Raw genomic sequence first — 25494 nt, 5'->3', positions numbered from 1 at the left:
CATCTGGCAGTCCTTGGTATTCTTGACTTATGATGTATTATTGCAGTCTCTGCCTCCTGATATGGAATGCTCCATATGCATTTGTGTCCAAATTTGCTGTTGCTTTTTAAGGAGGCCAGTCATATTAGATTCAAACCTACTCTAGTGTTCTCATATTAATTATATCTGTAAGGGTCTTATTTCCAAGTAAGTCACATTGTATGGGCATGAATTTTGGGAGAATTTATTACAGTATTGGTATGAGAAGTCCTTCTGTATATGTGTTGCTTTTATTGGTTAATGAATGAAGCTACTTTGACCTATGACAGGGCAAAATAGAGTAAGGTGGGAATTCCAAGCACAGATAGAGGAGAAAAGTAGGTGGAGTCAGAGAGACACCATGTAGCTGTCAAAGGATAGTGATGCCTAGGAACCTTACCTAAACTACAAGTCTCATGGTAAAATACAGAATAATAGAAATGGGTTAATTTAAGATGTAAGATTTAGTTAATAAGAAGCGTAAGCTAATAGGCCAAGCAGTATTGTAATTAATATAGTTTCTTTGTGGTTATTTCTGGTCTGGGCAGCTGGGAAACGAATAAGTAACCTCCGCTACACAGTACTATAAAGGAAAATTAAGCAGAGTGATGGGTCTGGTTATTCTAGGGTTAGAGATGTGCTTTTATCTGAAGGATCAGAGAAGGCCTCACTTGTGGAAAAAAGAGTCTGGTGAGTATCTGTGGTGCAACCTGCAGGCAGGATGAATATGCCGCTTTGAAGTAGTATGTGCATGGCTCCCCTTCAGGGAGGCCAGTATGGTTCCTGGAGGACAGGAGTAGGAGGAGAGATCAGAGCAGTGGTCGGGCGTGCATCACAGAGTACTGGATCTTCAGATCTTTATCTCTGGAGCAGGAAACCACCAGAAGGCCATGATAGAAGGCCATTTGATTTGGCTTATGCCTCTGTGAGAAAGGAAGACATGACAGGAGATGGCTAGACCTCAGGGGAGGGGGGCAAGGTACCATGAGAGTAGGCAGATCCTTGGTATGATCTGGAAGTACAGTGGACACTTCAGCTGATCAGGTCTGGGAGAAGGAAAGAGATCAAGAGGGACTCCCAAGATTTTTGGTTTGAACATCTAGAAGAAATTGCTACTAATGAGAAAGGAGCAGCATATTAAGTTGGTTTCCCAGATCTGGACTTAGGTCCTTCTGGGGAAAGTAACACAGAAATGCTCTTCTATAAAGGCCTGAGCCAGGGTGGGATCCTCCAACAGGGGCGGAGTGCAGGCAAGCTGTTAGGCAGTAGGAGGGAAGATGGACTGTATGGGTCCAGGCGCAGGTGAACAACAGTTTGAGAAAGAATTCAAGGAGTAGGTCATAAAAAGGAGATAAGAGGGCAGAAAGTCCCCAAGTGACCCTGCAGCCTAAGTGATGGCCCGCTCCCGTGTTCCTGCTGATTGCAGCGCTTCCCCCAAGCTTGTTTTGCTGTTTCTGTTATTCTGTTATTTCTGCCCCTTTACTGCCGATGACTATTTCAGATCACTCTGTAGTCATTTTCGGTGACTTCATTTCTGAACCTGCTCCCTCACGTCTCTCTTTCCATCCTGTCCACCGCTATGCTGTTTCAGTCTGTCACTATCTCACCACTGGGCAGTTCCAGCATCCTGTGTTAATTATCCATAAAGTTCTTATTTTCAGTCTAGCCCGTATGTTTGTGCAGATTTAGCTTATAGTATGTGGGTCAGCCCTTTTTAATCATGCCCCATTTCTTTGAAATGGATCTATCATCTAAACTTGCTGCAGTCTGATCCCATGCTGCTGCTCCTAGCCCATCATTCTTGTGGTCTCTTCTGTGAACCCTGTACTCAAACCAAACAGTATTCCTGGGGATCCCTTCCTGGCATGAGCTTTCTTCCCTCTCTATGTTTGCTCATGCTATTCTAGCCAAAAAAGTGTCCTGTCTTTTTCCTTCCCCAGACCTACTCTGAAAATGCCTGTGCTTTGAGGACCTGTAGATAGCAATGCCTACTAACATTTTTTTTGTCGTATAATTCATTTTCATAGTAATATAGTTAGTCCGCCATCAGCGAGGCAAGGTGACTTCCATATTTTCTTATGCTCTCTGCATATTGCCAGCTCGTACTGAATCACTTTGTTTCTGTTGTTAACTTTAATAGACCAGAGCTTGGAAGTAACAGAAATTTGAATCTTTGAGTTAAACCAAAATTTTTTCTTTGATTCTTTTAATCAATTCCCAAATCTAAGACCTATGAAATAAGAAATAGAATATACTAGTTACTTTTCTCATGGCTATGACACAATACTGACAGGAGCATCTTATGGACGGTACTCTTTCTTTTGGCTCACAGTTTATAGGGAGACTGTCTGTGGTGGCAGGGAAACCATGTGGCAGGATGTGAGGTCACACTGCACCCACAGCCAGGGCTCAGAGTGAGGTGGGTGCTGGTGCCCTGCTTGTTCCCTTACCTTCAGGCTAGAGTCCAGTTCCTGAGACGGTGCTTCTGTTCTTAGTCTGTGAGAGACACCATGGCCATAGCAACTTTTATAAAGGAAAACATTTAGTTGGGACTGGCTTACAGGTTCAGAGGTTTAGTCTATTGCCATCATGGTGGCAAGCAAGGCAGCATGCAGGCAGACATGGTGCTGGAGATGGAGCTGAGAGTTCTCCATCCTGATCAGCAGGAAGAGAGAGTGACATCAGGCCTGCCTTGAACATTGAAAACATCAAAGCCCACCCCCAATAACACATTTCCTCCAACAAAGCCACGCCTAATAGTGCCACTCCCTAGTGACCAAGCATTCATATATATGAGCCAATGGGGGCCATTCATACTCAGATCAGCACAACTACCCACACTGAAAGTGGGTCTTCCTTCCTCAGAAAAACTCAGTGAAACTCTGGAAACTCGCTCAACCATACACCCAGATATATGTCTCCTAGGTAACCAAGTCTAGTAGAGTTGGCAAAGATTAGCCACCACATAGGGAAATACAGCATTTCTATATTCTGAACTCTAAATATTAAACTTTCTTCATTAACCAATAGAGGAAAAATGTAAATGGGGGGAAAAGGAGATCTGAGGGTTCTTAAGACAAGGTGCTACATTAACAAAGGGTTATGGAGAATATGTTATTCTAAAATATCCAGTACTGATATTCAAGAATGACTCAAATTCTTGATGCATCGTGTAAGTAGGATGCTGCCTCTGCCTCTGGTGTGCACAGAAGCATCCTCAGCTGCTGCCTGCCTGTGTGCAGTCTGACTCATCAGTCACTGTGTATCTTCAACTGATACAGGAATTTCAATTTCATTCAATTACCAAGTTTTAATTGGATGCCATTGCCAGATTGGGCTCTTGTTCCAGACTGTTTCCTCTTGGCTACTGTTACTATGGCTACTCCTTCTACTTAATCCCTGCAGTAGGTGGTGGCATCAGTATCTACTCAGGTATGAAGCCAGTTACTGCAAAACACTGCTGTCCTGCATCTTCTTTCTTCCTATTGCTCATCTGGAATAGGATCAGATCAAGATGGTAAGGCTCTTATTCTTCCATATCTCTTATTTTAGTAAATTTTTCCAACTGCTAGAATTCTAGGACCTTGGGAACTTGTGGATCCCAACTTCTCTTTCCTTCCTGCCTCTCACCCCAAACCCAGTACATCCTTTCAGGAGTATGGCATATACAGTACATAAACATATGGTGTATTCTTTACATAAATGACCCAAAGGAATCTCTTCTTTATTTAATGAGAAAGTTTTCCTTTGGTTTCTTTCTTATGTTAGCATGGCATGACTTTTTTTTTGTTTCAAATATATTCCTTCATTTTTTTCTGGAACTAGAGAAAATTAATCGTTTTAGAGAGAGAATGTTCTTTGTTCTGTATCTCACTGCTATATTTCTTGTATTAACTGATGACCTTTAGGCTTTGCGGGAAATGTTAATAAGCTTTTAATGTTTAATGTATGTTTTTAATGAAAAAAATTGCAAGATCATAAAATGCTGTGGAGTTCATCCATTGGCCATGAAATTTAAAATTTACCACCCACCCTGACAAGAGATCTGGTCTTACAACCAGACTGTTTAAGAAGAAGATCTTAGCCATCCAGAGTTTAAAATGATATGCTGTTATGATTTTTTACATGTGGTGAGTTTGTCATTCTTCTAATCTTTCCTTAGCTCAAACTACCATTTTTATTCTACTAAGGTTATGAGGGCTTCAGTAGCCTCCTTTTTTGTAGCTACAGAAGTAGGACTCACAGTTAACACAGATAAAAACAAAAGTAAAATGAGAAATCACATAGACCTTAGGGATAGACCCTGACCATGAGGACTTTGCATTTACTCTGCTCCTTGTGCCAGGGGTTTTAATTTAACACATCAATGAAAAGACAGCATTTAAAAAGGGAGGAAACACCCAGCAGGACTTGCTTTTATTCGTGCAATTTGTAAGAAATTACTGCATTTAATGAGAAAATCGTTAAGCATGAGAAAATGGGCTGTGATGGAACTTGTGGAGCTTAAATGGTGAGATTTTAATTGAGTTTTTTACTTATTGGAAAGAGATGATGGTGATGACGACGATGACGATGATAATAATAAAATAGTCCAGGGCTGCACCTCTTCTCTTGAGGTGGTCAGCATTTTGTGTTCTTAGTTCAGCTTCCCCTGCTACCCAGCCAGCATATATAACGTGATGGCGGTGGATATCCTTGTGCACCTGTTGGCCTCTGTTCTCTTTCTACAAGGAGGCCACTGCCCTTGTGGTAACTGAAGGATTATTAGACAGAGTCCAGCAGAACGGTTTCTCAGGGGCAAAGGACAAAAGAGGCAAAGGGCAAGCTCCGTCTGCTTACTGATGCTTGAACATGCACTTTTAAAGGCCATTTTCAGGCTCATAAAGTTTATGCTTTTTGTAGTTCTGTGTCCTTTGATTTTTTTCTCTCCAGTAAGAATATTCGCTAGAGATTATACAGACTCAAACAGGAATATTAGAGCCAGGCGCACAGACATCCAAGGAAAACTTCTTGGAATCTTATATTAAGAAACAAATCAGCCTGTCTTTTGTCCTTTAAAAAGAAACACTTGAAATACCTTCTTTTTGTATTTATCTGGGTGCAGTGGGCAGTTAGTCAGCTGCTCCCAGATCTTGTGTCTGTCTCCACAACCATGCGGTGGTGTGGTGGGTAACTGCCGCTGTTTCCCCATGCTAACCTGAAGAAAAAGGAAATGTATGGTACTCGCTAAAGGTGTTACAATTAGTAAAAAGAACGGTTTTTTTTTTTTTTTTTGGTTTTTCGAGACAGGGTTTCTCTGTGGCTTTGGAGCCTGTCCTGGAACTAGCTCTGTAGACCAGGCTGGTCTCGAACTCACAGAGATCCGCCTGCCTCTGCCTCCCGAGTGCTGGGATTAAAGGCGTGCGCCACCACCGCCCGGCCTAAAAGAACGGTTTTTACATAGCTCTGCTTTTGTAGAGTAAAACTTAAAAAAAAAAAAAAAAGAAAGAAAGTCAAATGCCTAGGGAAAGCATCAGCTCTGCTGACCAGCCTTTTCAGTCCCTTAATTGGGTTTTGTTGTTCCCACCTCTGGGAAGGAAAGAGAAAATACTGCAAATGCTGTCTTCCTTTATTATTTATATTAAATAATGTCTTGTTAATATCCAGTTCTCCTGGAAATATCCAGTTCAAAAAAATGAGGTGTTTTTTTGTTTTGCTTTTTTTTTTTTTTTGGTGAATTCATGATAAGGCTCGCGGCAGGTGGCCCTTAGATCTGCACCTAATCACTCTGGCCCTATGTGCACTGGGTGGACAAGGGACAGGAGACTGAGGTGGCCCTGCCATCTGCCTGGACATCCCAGCATCTCTGGTCCTTCATGGCTTTGCCTGCTATAAGACAGGTCCCCAGACTCTGGTTACCTCATAGTCTCTCTTCTTTTTGTCACAAGGTGCAAAGTGCTGAAGGCGTCTTGCTGTTGCTGCATGCTTCCTTACAGAACGTGGTCAGTTGGCCTCATAGCTCCTCATCATGAGATAAACGACTGCTCTTGCTACATTTCCTATGTGAAAATGTAGTGCCTCTTCCCCCGGCTGATGAACTCACAGGCTTTACCCTCAGCAGCCGATTCCTACCGTACAGAGACACAAAAGGGAAGCTGTTTTGTGATCTGATTCATTTTAGCTGCCTGCTTTTAAGCTGACACCACAGATTCCCTTTTATTATCAAGCACATATCCCATCCAACTTTCTGCCTTAAACAGGGTTGGAATTTACATGTAGGTTTAACTGGTGACAGACTCCTTGCCTAGAGATTTATCTGCCAATGAACGTTACTCGTTTTTATTCTGTTAAAAATGGGTGACCTAACATTATGATTTAAACACTTAAATTTTTATTGTTGCCTTATAAGTTTTAAAAATTAAGATACAATTGCCATTAGGAATATCAATCTGTTCTTACCATTTAAAAATTAACTACTGATACCTGCAAAATGAGCAATAAGTAAACTTCCCATGAGGCACTGAAGCAGTGAGGTTCCATCGGGAGACATCTTGAATGATGTTTGTGTTCAATGAAATCATTCAGGATCCTTCAGCATTTATTACATGTGATGTGTGACAGGTCAGAGAGTCTCTTGCTTCTTTTTCTCTGTTAGGTTAGAGGAAAACCCGTAGTTACCTTCTTCCATTTGAGTGAACACATCTTCGTAGGTCACAGGCAGCGAGTTCATGGAAGGGCAGGCTAGGTTATGGCCCTAGGTGTCTTGGCCCTGGTTACCATGCGCTGGGAAGGAACATAGTCTGTCTTGTGGTGATGTCAAATGTTTTCTGTAGATGGAGGGTATGTATTTCAGATAAAACACAGAAGGTCTGCCATTTTCCTCTGATGGAATGAACATCTCTGAGTCTGGGTCTCCTTTGAATGTGACATGAATGCATGATAATATTGGGGCTCATTTCACATATGAACAAGATTTTGTGTTACTCTATGTCCTGGCTGGTTTTGTGTGTCAATCTGACATAAGCTAGAGTCATCAGCAGGAGGTTGAAGAAATGCCTCTATGAGATCCAGCTGTAAGGCATTTTCTCCTTTAGTGGGTGGTGCCATCCCTAGGCTGGAGGTTCTGGGTTCTACAAGTAGGTTGAGCAAGCAATGGGAAGCAAGCTCGTCCTTGGCCTCTGCATCAGCTCCTGCCTCCAGGGTGCTGTCCTGTTTGAGTTCCTTCCCTGACTGCCTTCAGTGATGAACAGCAATGCTGAAGTGTAAGCCCTTTGCTCCCCAATTTGCTTTTTGGTCATGGTGTTTCTTTGCAACTCTCAAACCCTAACTATGACACTCTATTAAGCCCCTATACAACCTGAATATAGAACAGATCTCTTGAAGCCTCCCTAAGATAATAAAGGCTCTTTGCCTGCTGTAGTATCCTAAAATGGCTATTTTTTATATTAGCTGCTTATAAGTGTTACTGAATCATTGTCTAATTCCGAACATTTTGGCATGTTACAGTTGAGTCTGTGACTTACTGAGTATGAAGACCGACTGTCTCTTAGCCCTGTAACTGCTGTAGAAGCAGAGAAAAGCACCTGATGATCAGCCGTTTCCTTCATACAACAGAGCAGGGGAACCAAAGCACAAACCAACTAGGAAGGAAAGTTTGTTTTTCCCCAGTCATTTTTTGCATCTTTTTAAAAAGATGGCAAGGAAATGGGACACGCCCCAGATGTTTAGAGGGAAGTCTTTTGTTCACATCTCTTCCTAATATTCAATATGTAAGGCATTACCAATCACAGTTATGCCCTGGTGTTAAATGGTTCACTGTAGTCAGTGAGCCACGAAACAATCTAGGTAAAGAGGCAGAATTTAGAGTCAGGAGCCGGATGCAACGCACAAAATGCAACTCATTGTGTTCACTGGCGTTGTTGGAAGGTGGTTGTGCTTATTTGTCCAAGCTCCTTAACCTTGCTGGGGAAAGGACAAGGCAGCCAGACACAGGTGCATAGGAAAGACTGCATCTGCATAAGGTCACAAATCCTGAGAGCTTCTTCTTTTTTTATTTTTTGGTTTTTCGAGACAGGGTTTCTCTGTCGAGCTTTGGAGCCTGTCCTGGAATTAGCTCTTGTAGACCAGGCTGGCCTCGAACTCAACAGAAATCCGCCTGCCTCTGCCTCCCAAGTGCTGGGATTAAAGCCGTGCACCACCACTGCCCGGCTTCATCCTGGCTTTTATGTTCCTTCTTGGCTTCCTCCAGCTTTCATTCCTCTGTCCGTGTTTAAATACTGTCATTCCTAAGGCTTGGCCTTGAGCCCTTTCGTCTTCTGCTCTTTCTCAGGAGTCAAGCTTCACCCTCCTCACCTGTACACTCTGGAAACTTCTTCCAGTGTTTCTCTTCTAATTCTTACTTGCTTTTCTCCCCTTTCTCTTGTCCACTCCTGCTGGGCACTTTCCCACCTTTGTTCTTCATATTTAGGGCTATTTGTTCTCTCCCATTCTTCCCCTCACCCTGTGTGTGGTACATCTGTGTACATGTGTGTGTGTATGGACATGTGTGTGTACATACGAACATATATATGGGTGTGTATATATGTGGACACATGTGCGTGTGCATGTGAACCTGTGTGTGCATACATGTGGGCATGAGTGTATACTTTTGTATGTGCATGTGGAAATGTGTGTGTATACATGTGGACATATGCATGTGTGTAGAGACCAGAGGTCAACCCTGGGTATCTTCTTCAATCACTCTTCACCTTATATATTGTGTCTCTCACTGAGCCTGGAACCCACCAATTTAATTAGGCTAGACTAGCTAACCAAGACACCTGAGGAGCCTCTATTTACCAAGGTGTTGGGGAGCTGAACTCATGTCCCTGTGCCTGTGTGGTAATACTCTCTCTACTAAGTGTCTCCCTGGGCTCTGCTGGAAGAAAGCCAGCTTCTACTTTTTGTTGCTCAGATAGGAGCCATGTTCATTGATGCTGCCTTATGCAATCACCAAAAATTTGAAAAAATTCAGTTCCATACACGTTTTTCTTTTAGATAAATTAATACGATCTCACACCATCCAAAGTCCTCTTCATATCTCTGCCCTATGATGATGATGATGATGTGCATGTGTATTGCACTCCCCAGTAGACTGTGCAGTCCTCAAAGGGAAGGAGTTTACCTTCAACTTAATTGCATCCAGAGGAACATAGCATCGCATCTTGCACACAGTAGATACACAATAAATATTAAATAGGACAAGCTGATGAAGTTGTTATTAAGTGAAGCAAAGAGAAACCGTTATGTTATAGCTTCCTAAGATTCTTCATTCTCATTTCAAAAAAAAAAAATGGGGGACTTGGAATATTTGGGATTAGTGTCCTGTCCTTGACCTCTGAAGAGCTTTGTTTGTGCCTAGGTTTATAATGCTAGGTAAACTTTATATCAAACCGTCTGCAAAAGGAAGCTGTTGTGATCTGTATTAGAAATGCCAGACATTGGGTTACTTTTTCTTTGCACGCTGGAAGGAGAAAATGCTTTTGTTTGCTTTGAGCTTCTTGTAGATGGCGTTTTCCTGCCCGATAATCAGGGTTGTATTATTTTCCTTTAAAAGACCATTGGAACATGCTGTCTCTCCTTCATTGTACGTGGATATTAATTTACTGCCGGAGGACACAGTGGGGGAGATTTTTCAAATTGCATAGGGAAGTGTTTCTTTAATCCTCAAATTTGTCAAATGCTTTATGGTGATGGAGATCATAATCTCTGGGTTGGTAGGAGGGATGGAATGGGTCCTGGAGATACTTTTCCCAGAGAAATTGCCATCTTAGAAATGTTTTTTTTTTTCTAAATCCTTTTCACATGCTTTAAGGTCCTCGGGAAATGATTAGATGGCATTGATTTCAGGTCTTTTGTAAGACTCTGAACAATGCTCCGGTCTCTGATTCACAGAGTTAGTGGCCTTGAGCCCTCACAGGTGACTCTTAAAAGCAGTTTGCTTTAATACTTCTCTCTCACATACATTTTCAGCAGGATGTTCAGATGAAGTCACGGTTTTGGGAAATAGCGGTCTTAGAATATCTTGGCCATGCTGCATAAATTGTCATGCAGCCAGGCAGTTCGTAGTTTTCAGGGACAAAGGGCAGTGCACCTTTAAGCCATGATATTCATGTTTCATTGTTTTTTTTCAGCTTAGGTCAGGGCATGTTTCTCTCCTCCGCTACATTTTTCATACTGAAGAATTCCTTTTTTCTTTGTTTGTGAGGCAACTGTGAGTTGCGGCTTGCTTTGTAACTGATAATATTATTAATGTCCTCCTGCTTTCTGAGGCATTTATTCGTTGCCTGTTAACAGCTATTGTTTATTAAGTGTCCAGAGCGAGTACAGTGCTGAGAAGCACGGGGAATATTTAGGTCTAGGAAGGGCACAGTAATGATTGCTCATTCTAATGACAAATGTGGGCTGCTGTTTTCTAATGTGATCTGGGATTGCTAAAAGGTAGGTTGTTTTCCAGCTTGTTACTTTTCATTGTCTGGTACTGTTTGTATTACCCTGAGTCTCAGAGTTAGAGAATTGAAGGATTAATTTCCTGTGACTATATTAGAAAGTGTAGTTTTGAACTGTCCAAAAAAAAAAAAAAAACAACAACAACAACAACATGCAGGAGAATTGTCTGTAATCTGTCAATCATATCTTAAATAAATGCTGATTGGCCAGGCAGGAAGTATAGGTGGGAAAACCAGATAGGAAGTAGAAATGATACAATGAGTACAGGAGAATTCTGGGAAGGAGGAAGTTGATTCCTCCCAGTCCTGTGCAGACCACCAAGGAAGCAGGATGTGACCTGCCAGCTGAAAAAGGTACTGAGCCATATAGCAAAAATAGATTAGAAAAATGGGTTAATATAAGCTACAAGAGCTAATAAGACTGAGCTAATAGGCCAATCTTATAGAGATCTCTGTGTGATTTTCTTTGGGGCTAAACAGCTGTGGGAACCAGGCAGGACAGAAAACCCCAACAAGCAGGCCCTGTTCATGTCACAAGAACAAGGCCGGATGGTGGTGGCTTATGCTAAAATTCCAGCATCCAGGAGGCAGAGGTAGGTGGATCTCTGTGAGTTTGAGGCCAACCTGATCTACAGAGGGAATTCCAGGACAGCCAGAGCAGTTATACAGAGAAACCCTGTCTCAAAAAACAAAAAACCAAAACAAAAAACCCAAACCCCCAAAAAGCCAAGAACAAGATTTAAAATGAAACAAGCAAAAACACAAAAGAAAATATTCTGCTACAATCTTGTGTTTGATACCCGAGAAAGAATACTTAGCTGTAATTCTAAGCCCATTAGAAATTTAATTTTCTTTCTTGACAAATAGCAAATATTAGCAAATTTCTTTTTTCAAAAGATTTATTATTTTTAATTATGTGTCTATGTCTGAGTATGTGCATGTGAGTACAGTGCCTATGACAGCCAGAAGAGGGTATCAGCTTCCCTGCTCTAGAGTTACAGACTGTTGTGGGTGTTGAGAATAGAACTCCTGGCCTCTGGAAGAGCAGTACTTGGACTCTTAACTGCTAGCTATTTCTCTAGCTCTTTACCAAACCGCCTTCCTTTCCTCCCTTCTTTGTTTTTTCAACACAGGGTTTCTTTGTGTAGCCTTGGGTGTCCTGGAATTTGCTTCTGCCTCCTGAATACTTGGACTAAAGATGGGTACCACCATGCCTAGCACCAAAGTTCTTAAATGTAGACTTTTGAGGTGGAATTTTTGCATCTTTTCCTTCCCTAGAGAAACTTGGCTAAAATTCACCCAGATTCTGAGGCTCTTGAACAAAAGAGTTTATCCTTACAGTTATGTGCCAAGAACTGTACTGTGTCCTCACAAACAACCCTCCCACCTAAGAGAATAAATTGTCTTATATTCTAGCAAGCCTCCAGCTAATAAGTCACATTGAGCAGTTTGTGGATACCAACGAAATACTGTATTTCCTGAAGAGTATGGAGTGCATCAAAGCTTTCCGGGAGGAGGCCGTACAGGTACTAACTGTGCTCACCAGCTTCTGCCCCAACAGCTGTCAAAGGGCAGAGGCAAGCAGCACCCCCACAAAGAAGCCTGGGTTTTGGAAGCATCGTTTTCACTGCAAACAGTACAGTATGCAAGAGTAGTAGAAATGGCTAAATTCACTGCAGCTGTCATTATCATCACTCAGGAGGAATGGGGGCAGTTGGGGCGGGGATGGGGGTGATGGATTCATCTCTCTGAGTTAGCTTTTGATTGGCACTAGTGTCCAGGTGTCATGTTCCCACTTAGAGAACTGAGGAAAGTCCCATTGTGACCTCTGGTAGCCCTGCCATTATAAAGGATAAGCTGCCTCTTTTAGGAAAATTGACAGAAAATATATATTAGTGTGATTGTTGAGAAGGATTTTACAATGGCAGGAGTGAGTGGGTATATGAATGCTGGAAGAAACAGAGAACCCTACAAACAGTAATTTCCCAGTGTTTAAAGTGGGTTTTCTTTGTTTTGTTAGGAACTCTTAGAAAATGGTTGTGCTGGGTGGTGGGATCTTTAATCCCAACACTTAGGAGGCAGAGGCAGGGAGATCTCTGAGTTAAAGGCCAGCCTGGTCTACAGGGTGAGTTCCAGGACAGCCAGGACTGCACAGAGAAACCCTGTCTCAAAGAAAAAAAGAAAGGAAATGCTTGTAAACCTCTTGCAGAGAATTTCTGACCTTTAGTCCTCTCGGCAAGAGTGAGCCAAGATTGAAGTAGAAGGTGTGTTTTTAAAGCAGACATAGTTGTATAGTGTTTCTTTGTGGGTGCCGAGTGAACAAATTAATCCGTGAATGATTTAGGTTCATACAAAGAATGACAAGAAAGTGAGAAAATGTCATCAGGAGATGATCCAAATGCCCTTCAGATTAAAAAAAAAAAACCCAAAATGTTGGAAAAGTAGAATCAAGAGAAGACAAAGGATGGCTCGGATAAACAGAGGGAGAATCTGTTTAAATGGGGAGAAGGAAAATGTGTTGCCTTTAAAATCTCCACTCAGGCTTCATGGACCTTGTCAGCACAGCTGGGGAAGAACGTCAGCAGTCAGAGAGCTGGGCTCTGGCTGTACCACCTTGAGGGCACCCAGTCACATCCGATCTTGCAAGCTAAGCTGGATCAGGGCTAGTTAGGACTTGGGTGGACTGTCTGTCTCAGCAATTTAGTGTGGACGTGGCCCCTTGTTCTACCTGCATCACTACAACAAAGATGAGAACAAGATAGGAGAGGTCCAAAAGAGTCTGGAGACGGATCAGTCCATCTCAACGCAGACCTGCTGTAAGAGTAAAATTAGGGTTTTTTCCTTTCTTTTTTAAAATTATTTTTATTTTTGAAACAATGGTATTTTACTGGAATTAATATGTAAAATTAATTTTTAAAGGGAATATGAAATTCATATAAAGAAACAGTATCAAGTGGCTCTTTGTTCCTTATGGCCCTCTTCAATTTTCTGATGTGCAATGGCATGTATTTTCCCTTTCCTCCACTTCTTCGTAGTCTCTCTGACTACTGGCATGGTCTCAGGAGTCCGTCCTAGCTTAGAGCTTATAGTTGTACAGCTGAGCCAGCCTTGAACTTACTCCCTTGCTTCCATTTCCCCAGTGCATATTCCAACAAGTCAAGATGAATGTTTCTTAATATATATATATATATGTATATATGTATATATACATATATATATTAGTTATGACATACATAAATATTTATAATTGAAATACTATGATTAAAATTTACTTTAAAATTATTGATAGAGCAGTGTGAGATGGGGTGTAAACAACAAGACTGGCTGAGTCACTGCTGGAGTTATGTAGCTCAGCGGTAGAGCACTGGGCCAGCATGTATGAAGTTCTGTGATCAATCTCTGATAAACACAAGAAAAAACAAAGATTAGATAAATTGACAATTCTTGAAGTCAGATGATCAGTGTGTTGAGCTGCATGCGCATTCGGTAAAGTGTTGTTTTGTTTGAAAACAAAGTTCTAAGCTGCCGAAATCTATGTGGCTTCGACAGCTCCGTGCCTTTCCAGGATAGCCTTCTCTGGCTCACAAAAGCCAGAGCAGTCTGAGTTGCTGGTTTCTGGTTACCAACATGTACTTAATTTCTGATGGGTTCAAGTCTAATGCATTGATATGGAGCTATGCTTGGCTTTGTGTTTGCCCTGACTTGCCTCTTCTTCTCTTGCCCACCCCCAGTTTTCAGAAGAGCAGCGCTTCAACAGTTTCCTGAAAGACCTTCGAGAAAAAGTAGAAATTAAACAATTAAATCATTTCTGGGAAATTGTTGTTCAGGGTAAGGTGGTGGCATTTTCTTCAAATATTTATGCTACTTAAATATATATATATATATATATACACACACACACACACACATATACACACACATATGTATGTATGTATGTATGTATATATATATATGACTTCTCTTTTTACTTTTTCATTTTCATGTGTGTGGTATACATGTATGTGCATATGCTTGTTTGTATGCATGGGACACATGTTGCTTGTGTGAGTGTGTGTGTGTCCATGCATGCACATATGCACACACAAGTGCACATGCATGGGGAAGCCCGTGGTTGGTGATAAAATCGTCTCGGTTGTTCTTTACCTTACTTTTTAGATGGAGTTACTCTGATCACCAAGGATGAAAGCCCTGGAAGCTCTGTCACAGCTGAGGAGGCCACAGAGGTATGATGAGCTAATTCCCTCCCTGTCTCTAGATGAGTTCCACCACGAGGAAGCTACTGACACAGCTTACCTGTTCCTTATCAGCCACTCCCCTGCCTCAACTGCAGTGTTCTTAGAAGAGACATTCTGTCCGTTCGTTTTCCTGGGGTTATGGTTCTAGAGTCCACCTGTAGTCCAGCTTCAGTAGCCTCAGAACTGTTGAACTCCAGTGCTTCCTGCTTAGCCTAGAGCCTAGTAAAGCCTGCCAAGTGCCCTCTCTCCCCACCTTGAATTGTTTAAATTTGTGTGTGTGTGTGTGTGTGTGTGTGTGTGTGTGTGTGTGTGTGTTGGGATGGGACGCATGCTGTGGCACATGGCGCATGTGCAGATGTTAGAGACACCTGCAGGTCTCAGTCCCCTCTTACCACCATGTGGATTATCAGACTTGATGGCAGCACACCTGCCCGCTGAGCCGTCTAGCTGCACCTTCCCCGTCTCTTTTTAAATGTACTGGTTAAGCAGCAAGGGCTGGGGATGTAGCTCAGGGGTAGAATAATTGGCTAAAATAACATGCATGAGGTACTGAGTTTGTCCCCCTGCACTAAAGACAAAAAGAAAGATAGGAACCACTCCAAAGATTCTGCTGGTTTAAGACAGGTCTCAGGAGTGTCTGTTTGAGGTTGTAAATCTGTTTTTGTGAACGTAATGTCGAGCCGGTAGAGAAACACTCCTAATCTAGCTCTGGGATTAGCAAGGTGTTTTCAGTGAAAGACCCCATATATACAGAACCCACGAGCTTTTGATTGGCACGTCTGTTAGGCTAAGGCCTCCTTGTTTGATGTATTGAATATTAAATCTGACTCAACTGTCAGTCAAATATATGTAGCTATTTAGTTCAGTAATTCTTCTTTGTAGCTCAGGGTTGTAATGAAATTTTTATGAAATTAAATTGAATAGCTCAGAGCACATAGTTTATAACCTCCTGCTTCAGTCACAGTCCCCGGCTGACCCAGTCCCGCCAGCACATTACCTGGCAGCTGGCCGCTGACTCAGCTGCTCTGTGCTAGTCACAGACTGGGACAGTGACAGCACCTTGACCCCTAGGGGCTCAGCTGGTCAGTTCTGGGGGCACAGGGCTCTGATGGAGACTGGGCACAACCACGGGTGGTAACGAAGAACTCGGCCAGAGTAAGGGAATGGCAGGGACAAGTCTGGGAACGGTTATTGTTTCCCTTCAGGCAGAGTGGAAAGTGCCATGAAAATTCAACCAGAAAAGACGCGAGGCAGGAACCAAGTATTATGAGGGAGAGGAGTTAGCCAACAAGAATCAAGAATTTTTATGAAGTATTTTGATTTGCAAAGTTTTTTTCTTGATTATTTTTTATTTGATTTATTTTTTTGAGACAGGGTCTATAGCCTAGACTGGCTTTGATTTTCTGTGTAGCTAAGAAAGACCTTGAACTTAAAAACAAAACCTTTGTGTGTGTGTGTGTGTGTGTGTGTGTGTGTGTGTGTGTACGTACACCTGTTTAAGTGTGCCTTTATGTGAGTGCAGGCACACTTACACTGTGACATGGGTGTGGCAGAGAACAACCTTGGTTGTCTCATTGTTAAGGCAGGATCTCTTCTTGATGCTGCCTGTGACATTGCAGCTGACCCACAAGCTTCTAGGGCTTCTGCTGTTTCTACTGTAGGGACACTAAGATTCCAGAGGTGCACATAGTCACCAGTGTTCACATGGGTTCTAAGGAACCAAACTCAGGTCTCTACTTGTGCAACAAATGTTCTACCCAGTGGGCCATCTCCTCAGTGTGGCCTTGAATTCTCTGATCCCCAACTGCTAAGGATACACCACCACACTAGTGCATGCAGTGTGGGACTTGAACCCAAGACCTTTCGCTTGTACAGGAAGCATTCCCCCAACTGATGCCTACCCTGCACTCATTGTTAAAAAGCAGGTATGGGCCTACCCTAGAGAACTAAGATCGTAGCACTAGCAGAATGCTGTATGGTACTGATTATTGTCTCAGTGCTCCACAGTGCCTGCAGCCACTTCTGAGTGCCATGGGCTTGAGAATGTCACTCAAATGTTTGATTTTATTTTGATTTGTCACTTTATACAATGTTGTAGCAATATTTTTCCCTTAAACTGAAATGCGTCAATCAAGGGTCTTCAAAGAAAGACCCATGGGGAGGAGAGAGAGAGAGAACAAGAGAGATAGATATTGAGATTTTGATTGTTTAACTGAGACCTTTAAAAAAATAAGAAGTTCCAGATATTTTTCTGCATTTAAGCTTAGCTTAAAGTTAGATTAGAGAATACAAAAGTGGCCTGTGGTGGGAAAGTGCCAGTCATCATATTTATTATCCACAACTTGATCGTCTTATAGAAGGAAGACTACTCATCAAGTTTCCAGGTTGTCCACCTCCACTTGCAGGCACACACAGGCTGATTGTGGGTACAGCTTTCTACCCCAAGTGTAACGAGGGAGGAGTCAAATTGGACTCCTTGATGATGGCTGTTGACTGCCACTGACCTATGACCTTATCAAGTTTAAAGATACAAGAGGGTAACCCTTCAAAATCAAAAGCCCTCTCAAGATAGCATCCTTCCCAACAGATGCTAAGACTCATCTGGACAATCTGTGCAGGTTATAAGCGGGGCAGATGCTTTGGGCCCCATTTGTCATCACCGTTGCCCGTCTGCAGTCCAGCACACAGTAGACTGGCTGGTTTGAGATCAAGGCAGGGGTGCCTGTGTCACCATCTTGAATTCCTCCTGGGAGAAACCTGCTGTGTCATTCAGGGCTTTCACCTGATTGGATGAGGTTTACTGAGGTTACCAAGGCTTCTCTTAAAGTCAGCTTTTACAAATGTTCATCTTACCTACGAAACATCAGATAGCATTTGATAGAGCAGGCCTAGAGAAGTTGGAATAAATCTATGCTAGTCGGCTCTCGCTAAGTACAGTAAGTTCATATATAATTTACTTCTTTCTAGTCATTACACATTGTGAGAAATCTGCCATCTAGGTGAGACTGACTACATCTTCTAGTTTTTACAGGAAGTGGGAGGTGGTAATTCTCAAAAGCTAGCCCCCCCCCCCCCCCCCAGCACATCTTAGCCAAAAATGTCACATCTCAGTGAGGGAAGGAATCTAACAAGAGAACGCTTTCCGATTGTGTGAGACTCATTCTGTTGCACGTGCGATATCTTCTTTCGGGTTAAAGAGCTCAAAACCTATGCATCAGGAGTTTTAATGTCTGATAATTAAGCTTTAGAGAGAAATTTCAGCTAATTGTTAGGAATAAGGTGGAGTTTTTGGGTGATTCTAATATCCCCAGAACCGATTTCAGTTGTAGTTTAAGACAACTGGGATTCCGCCATCTTTGAGGGGAGGTAGCGCCGTAGGTACGACAGGTGGGAGAAGCTCTTCTGTCAGTGGCTACCTGGTGCTTTCGTGCTTGGTGGACAGTGTTTCTCTGCCAGTAAAACTCCACTTATGGCAGATGAGAAGCCAGGAATTGCAGCCAAATACATGGCATGGCAGCTCTGAGAGCACTGCGGTGTGCATTGTCTTAGAGCCTCTACAAAAGTGTATCACACATCAAGCTGGCCGGCTTCTTTTTGCATCTAGAAAACACCATTTTTTTTTTCTTTCACATTTTCAGTGATTCTGCCTATTTATTTATTTATTTATTTATTTATTTATTTATTTATTTATTTTGTTTTTTCAAGGCAGGGCTTGCTGTTTAGCCCTAACTGTCCTGGAACTCGCTCTATAGACCAGACTAGCCTTGAATTCAAAGATCCTCCTGCCTCTGTCTCCCAAGTGCTGGGATTAAAGGTGTTCACCACTTCCTGGCCCCAGTGTAGTGTGTGTGTGTGTGTGTGTGTGTGTGTGTGTGTGTGTGTGTGTGTGTATTTGTGTGAGCATAGTGTATGCATACTTGTATGTGGGGTGCATGTGCCTGTGTATGCAGGGAGGCCAGAGGAGGATATTAGATGTCCTGCTCTGTCACACTCCATCATATTCCTTTGACATAGGTAGTGTCCTAATTTTGCTGTGATAAAATACCCTAGCAGAGAGTAACTTAGGGGAGAAAGGGTTTATTTGGCTTATAAGTCCAGTTTACGGTCCATCATTGTGGGAAAGTCAAGGCAGGTACCTAAAGGAGATAGTCATGACCAGTGACGAGCAGAGACAGAATGAATGCATATATACTTAGTACTTACCCAGCCTTCTCTGTTCTTACACAGTCCATGTTCCCAATCCAGTGATGCTGCCTCACTTTTGGGCTGGGTTTCCCTACAGCCTTTAAGACCGTCTGGACAGTTTGCCCATAGACATGCCCACATGCCAACCTGATTTTAGACAGTCTATTACTGATACACTTTCCCCAGGTAATCCCAGGTTGTGTCAGGTTGACAATAAACGCTAATCATTACAGGCTCTCTCACTGAACACGGAGCTAGGCTGTCACCTAGATAGCCCCAGTGATCCTCCTGTCTACCTCCCACGTCTCTGGGGTTACAGGTGCATGTCGCCATTCCTGGCTTTATTGTTTTTAATTATTTTTCCATACAGTATATTTTGATCATGTTCTTTCCCCTTCCCCTACTTGTCACGCTCTTTCCTACCTCCTTACCCACCCAACTTCACGTTCTTTCCCTCTCCCCTCTCAAAAAACCCCAATAAACCTGGAAATCAAAAGAAACAATAAGACAAAAAAATTACCAAAATGAAACAAAGAGCCTACAAAAAAATAATAAAGTCCCAAAACATGGACTCTGTTTTAAGTTGGCCAAATATTCCTGGGCATGGAGCCTGACCTGGAGTGTTGTTGATAAACCCAGTGACACTCCATTGAAGAAAACTGATTTTCCCTTTCCCAGCAGGTATCAATTGCAAATAACTTCTTGATTAGGGGTGGGACTTTGTGTACACTTCCCCTTCTCAATGCTGGGATTTTGTCTGGCTTGAACATATGCAGGTTGGTTCGTCTTGAAATAGTCTTTTATGAATTCATATGTATTTCAGTCCTGTTGTGTCTGGAAGACACTGTCTCCTTGGTGTCATCAGTCACCTCTGGCTCTCACAATCTTTCTACCTCCTCTTCCCTGAGCCTTGAGGGGAAGGGTGTGATACAGGCATTGTATTGAGAACTGGGTGCTCAAACTCTCTCTCCAGCTCCACAGTGTCCAGTTGTAGGTCTTTGTGCTAATTCTCATCTACTGCAGGAAGCTTCTTTGGAGGGGCTTGCATCATACACTAATCTACGGGCATGGCACTATTCCATCAGGGGTCATTTTATTGCTGTGTCCCGTTAGCAGAATAGTAGTTGATTTTCCCCTAGGCCCATAACTCATCTCGCTTCAGATTTGTGGCCACTTTTGCAGTGTCAGTTGTGGGTTCCACCTCATGGAGTGGGCCTTAAATCCAATCAGGAAGGGCTTGGTTATTGTAATGGTTTAGGTAAAATGCTGCAGTTCCTGAGGGCAGCCAGGTCCCACCACCCGAGATCTCTGTGGCTCCCAGGTGGGTGGGAGGTGACAGGTCCCATGAGGAGCCGAGGTGGGTGAGAGATGGATAGATGCCATGCAGAGAAAGTGGGTATAATTTATTTAGTGGGTTATGGAAGGGAAGGGGAAAAGGGAGAGGGAGGCAGGAAAAGAGAAAGAGGGGGGGGGAGGGAGAGAGAAAGGAGGGGAAGGCAGGGAGAAGAGGTTGGTAGCCACCTGCCAAAGAGAGCAGCAGGCTGGAAGCAAAAGAAGATCTTTGCCTCATTGGAAGGGGGTGGGCAGGGCTTGTCTCTTAAGGGACAGGACAGACATTACCATGACTTATGTGCCATTATTGCACTAGTATATCTTGTAGGCAGTAGCACCTGGCTGTTTACGTGGGTACTGGGATCTGAACTCAAGTACTCATATGTCTGCAACAAGTATTCCTATTCACTGAGCCGTCTTTGTAACCCTTAGCTTAGTATTTACATCAAATGTTTATATGATACTATTTGACTTATAAAGAACTTCTACAGTGTATGATACTCATTTAGAACATGTGTATCTGTGTTTGTATACACATCATATTCAAGCAAGAGTAGGAAATAATAGGGATAAAATAAGGGGTATTTATTTAACCATAGAACCAGTGGTTTCCATTCTACTCTGTGATCCTCACAGTGACCTGCTGAGAACTGTCTAGAGTGGAATACATCCTCTTACCACTGGGAAGCCAAGCCCAGGAAGGGTTCAGTGGTGTTACATGTGAGCTCTTAGAAGCAGCAAGATTAAAATGCCAGTTTCTGTGTGCTGCATTAGGCCTTCAATCCCAAGTGAACGAATGGCCTTGTAAGTGGGACCTTTGACCAACAATCTCTAAAACACACTTGTCCCCATCAGCTTCATTTCAGCAAGTAACCGGCATGGCCAAGAGCACGGTGCTTGCAGTGACCGAAAGACCATGAAATAGAGTCTGTCTATGATTCACCTTCACAGTGCATCCTATCAGTGTCTGATGTGCAAAACTATGCTTTTGTGTCTGCCTTAATGGCAGTGAACCCTTTTTATATTAGCATGTTTTTATGGCTGGGGGAATGCTTAGTGGGTAAAGCTTAGTGTATGGTGAACACAAGGGGTCTCTGGTGGAGGGCACGGACTGGCACTTAGAGTTGTCCTCTGACCTCATGCACAGTGAAGCATGTATGCACCTGCATGCTCATGTGTACACACACACACACACCACATGCATACTTAAAAAGACTTTTTTGAAAAACATTCTAAAATGGCATCTGTTGGTTTTTTTAGAGAAAAGTGCACCTGTGGATGCTAGTGGAGAGAAATGCAGACTTGGCTCAGGGAAACAGGTTCCTCATGGTCTTTCCCCTGCATTGTGATTGTTTTCTGGTGGTGTATGTGCAGTGTGTTTGTGTGTGTGTGTACATTCAGGGCTGTGTGCATAGAGGTCAGAGATCAATGTTAGATGGCTCCTTAGTCGTTCTCCACATAAATTTCTGAGACAGGGTCTCCCATTCAGCCTTCTGCTGACAAATTTGGATAGACTGGCTGGCCAGCAAGCCACATGGAACCTCCTATTTCTGCTGAAATCGCTGGCATTCATTGTCACACCTGATGTTCTTACATGGATGCTGGAACTTGAACTCAGGGTCTCATGCTTGTGCAGCAAGCACTTTTACCAGCTGAGCCGTCTCCCCAGCCCTGCTTGTGGTTTTAGTAGGAGTAACATGCTTCAGCTAGTGAAAGGCTGGTGAAAGGTGAACCCTTTTGCCGAGATACTGAGTATTCATTTGCTTTGCAATCAACAGATTGTTAGGTTTGTCCCTTCCCAAATAATCATTTAGCAAACCTTGACTCTAGTCACAGAGATGGAAGAACCAGCCTTGGAGTCCATCTATTTCTCTCAAGGTATTTACCATAAGCTTTCTAACATCAGCAAGCTCTCAGACTCTTGCTGTGAAATGTTAACATTAGAAAGGAAACAGTTATGTTCCGGGAATGTTCACTTGAAGTGAAAATTAAATTATAACCTATTACAGCACCCTAAGGAGAGTCACTTCTCTCCAGTATATTTTCGAAGTATATGGATTTTATGATTCTTTGAGAAATGGAGGTAAGTCTGTCCTGGTACAGACATGGAAATGTATTTCCTAGAGATAACTATAGTGTTTTGTGGCTATTACCCTGCAGCTTGGGAGAAGGCAGCACGTGGAACCAAGGCCCAGCCCAACCAGGCTACCCATGTCAAAACAAAAAATCGTCCATAAATTTAGGTAGACACTTTAAGTTTCCTGGCATCTCTCATTCCATTTTGAAATCTAGGTGCAAATACTGCTCTTTGTAATTCGGTTTAATGTCGCTGTGACCCATTGATATTTTTGCTGAACTTGTTCTATTCCTAGCGGGGAGCGTTATGCCTGTCATTAGTATTTAATGTAGTCTTTCCATAGGAAATCACTGGCTGGGGATCCTGTTCTCAGACGTAGAATCCTGATGAAAGAGTCTAAGGTGAAGTCTAAGAATCATTGCTCTGAGTACCGTGTAGCTCAGTGGTAGTACACTTGGTCAGCCTGCCCAAGGTCCTTGGTTTGGTTGCCAAAAACCAAAACAAACAAAAAGCAAAGAAAATTTTTCTTGTTTATTTTTGTGTGTGTGTATGTTTTGCCTGCTTGTGTGTTTGTGTGCCATGTGCATGCCAAGTGCCCTGAGTCAGAAGAGGGTATCAGATCCTCTGGAACTGGGGTTCAGACAGCTGTAAATAACCCAGGTCCTCTGGAAGGGCAGCAAGTACTCTTAACCAGTGAGCCAGGCTCCAAAGTACTGTTTCTTTCTAGGCATGGTGACACATGCCTGTAACCTCAGTCCTTGTGAGGCTGAGGAAGAAGGGTCCTGAGCTCAAGGCCAGCCTGAGATGCACAGCACAGCCCTGCCTGTCTAGAAAAAAAAGAATCGTTTTTCTAACTGACGGGTGGTCTCTGTTGGACCCTGAGACCATTTCCATTTCTGGTTTAAATTACTGATGTAGTTTCTATATGTTAGTGAAAGTGTGTGTGTGTGTGGTTATTAAAGCTTAATACTTTTTAGACTTGTTTTTCAAGACAGTCTCACTATGTAGCCCTGGCTGTCCTGGAACTAACTTTGTAGATCAGGCTGGCCTGGGACTCACAGAGATCTGCCTGCCTCTGGGATTAAAGGCATGATAGGCTTGATAATTTTTTTTTTCAAGACAGAATTTCTCAGGGTGGCGCTGTTTGTCCTGGAACTTGCTCTGTAGACCAGGCTGGCTTTGAAAGGACAGATTCTCTGCCTCTGCCTGTTGAGTGTTGGGATTAAGGGTGTGCATCATCACCACCTGGCAAGCTTGGTAATTTTTACATTTGAACTTTTTATTAAGGCAGTTCATACATTTACAAACATCGTGTGTATACAGCTTGTTTAAAAATATCACGTGACTGTTGACTGCCCCAAGGTTCCCTGGCACCTTTCTGCATAGCTGCTACTGACTGTCACTTGAGAGCCTTTTTGTCTGTTGCTGGCCTTCGTAGACTTGAAGTCATACCTTTTGTGATTTATCACGGCTACTCTTTCCTGTGTTCTAGCTGTGTGATGTCCCTGTTGTAATTCCTGCCGTATCTATCCTTGTTCCTGATAACAGGCATTAGGTTTGTTTCGGAAGTCATTTCCATTTGTAAATGAAGACATGGAAGAATCATGTATGTGTACATACTTGGATAGACGCTGGGCAGAACCCCTATAATTAGAGCATTTACACCTACACAAACCCGTAAGCTGCGGGGGGGGGGGGGATGTTTGGGAATAATTAGCTCTGAGATGGCCAGGTCCTGGCCTGGGGGCTCCCAGGATCCAGCAGAGCTAAGGTCCAGCTGTGTCCTTTGCTTCAGGCTACAGCATTTTCTGCCTCACTGAATTATCCTTATGAATGAAGTAAACTGGGAATAGCATTAGTGAAACCCCAGATTCTATTATTTTAGACAACCTTGTGTTCCTTTTGATTGATTTGTATTTGTTTTAAGCCAGGGCTCATGTAACCCATACTGGCTTGCACTTGTCTTGTGGTGGAGGGTGACCTTTGAACTCCGGGTCCTTCCCTTTCTTCACCTCATGATTGAACCACCACATCTGGCTTTGGTTTGTTTGCTTGTTTCCTTATTTTTTGCTGCTATAGTATTGGGATTGGATCAGGACTTTGCAGATGCCAGTCAATCTCCTTACCACTATTGTCCCAACCTGATGTTTTTGAATCTGATGTAATCATCTGATGGTGTTGGCCTTGGCCCAGTGTAAAAGCCTCGGGGTTTTATTTTGAGACACAGCTTCACTTTGTAGCCCAGGCTGGCCTGGAACCCCCTGCGTAGAGCCAGTTCACTTCGAACTCTGAACAGTGGCAGTTCACTTGCCTCTGCCTCCAAGTGCTGGGACTGCATGTGTGAGCCACCATAGCCCGCCTATGTCGGTCATGGGTGTTGGTCAGGGTCCGGTTGTTAGCTTTCAGTCTAATGGAGTTCCTGTGCAGAGCTTATTGATTCCACTCTCCGAGTGAGTCTTGTGTGCTGCTGTCGGCTCATTTTACAATGATCTCAGAGATCTTTATAGAGAAGACTCTGGTAAACCCGAGGAAGTGATGGTGGTTTGAGGAAGGGGAAGCATACCACCCATGTGTCCATCTGGTTCTGTCCACTTAGGCGTATTGTAGAGGAAAGGAATGACAACAGATGGGGGGACTCTTACCCTTTTCTGCTGTGACCTGAGAATTTGCTTCTTCAATTGAGGAAGCAGGCCAGTCCTCCAGTGCTCCCTCTCTAGCTTCCTGGTCACTGCACACACTAGAAGTTACTTGCTGTTAAAGCTGATGAGGAGTAGACCTGCAGAAGAGATCAGCCTGGGGCTTTGAATAAGAATAAGGAGGCCTGGCCCAGCCTTTAGCCATAATCTGCTTACGCAAGAATGTGGAGATCTGTCAGGAATTCAGCTGCAGATATTCTGAAATTGGTGGAAACTCGGGCCTCTTTTCCTTTTTTTCTTTTCTTTTTTTCTGCTGCTCTGCTCTTCGTAGGAATTTGGCCTCATCTCAGAGATGTGCCATTTGTGTTTAGTTATATACACCATGACCATACTGTGCAGGTGATCCTGTTGTAATAAGAGCGGCTGGGCTGTGTCCCCCGCACCCGGCCGCCCACATGGCTAGCTTAGCTTGTGCCCCGAAATAATTACACGGAAACTGTATTCTTTTAATCACTGCCTGACCCATTAGTTCCAGCCTCTTATTG

At 43.1% G+C, this 25494-nt stretch overlaps 1 protein-coding gene across 1 annotated transcript in view; it reads left to right on the top strand.

The window, feature by feature from the left end:
- Positions 1-25494, top strand: part of Xrcc5 (X-ray repair cross complementing 5) — a 101509-nt gene that overhangs the window by 69825 nt on the left and 6190 nt on the right. Inside the window, exons 17-19 of the mRNA XM_005361660.2 lie at positions 11901-12010; positions 14216-14312; positions 14640-14707. Coding sequence (XP_005361717.1) covers positions 11901-12010; positions 14216-14312; positions 14640-14707 — 275 coding nt within the window. The remainder of the gene's footprint in view (positions 1-11900; positions 12011-14215; positions 14313-14639; positions 14708-25494) is intronic.

The sequence above is a fragment of the Microtus ochrogaster genome, linkage group LG4 (genome assembly GCF_000317375.1).
Source record: "Microtus ochrogaster isolate Prairie Vole_2 linkage group LG4, MicOch1.0, whole genome shotgun sequence".
In the NCBI taxonomy this organism is placed as follows: Eukaryota; Metazoa; Chordata; class Mammalia; order Rodentia; family Cricetidae; genus Microtus; species Microtus ochrogaster.
This window is presented reverse-complemented; position numbering and strand designations above follow the sequence as displayed.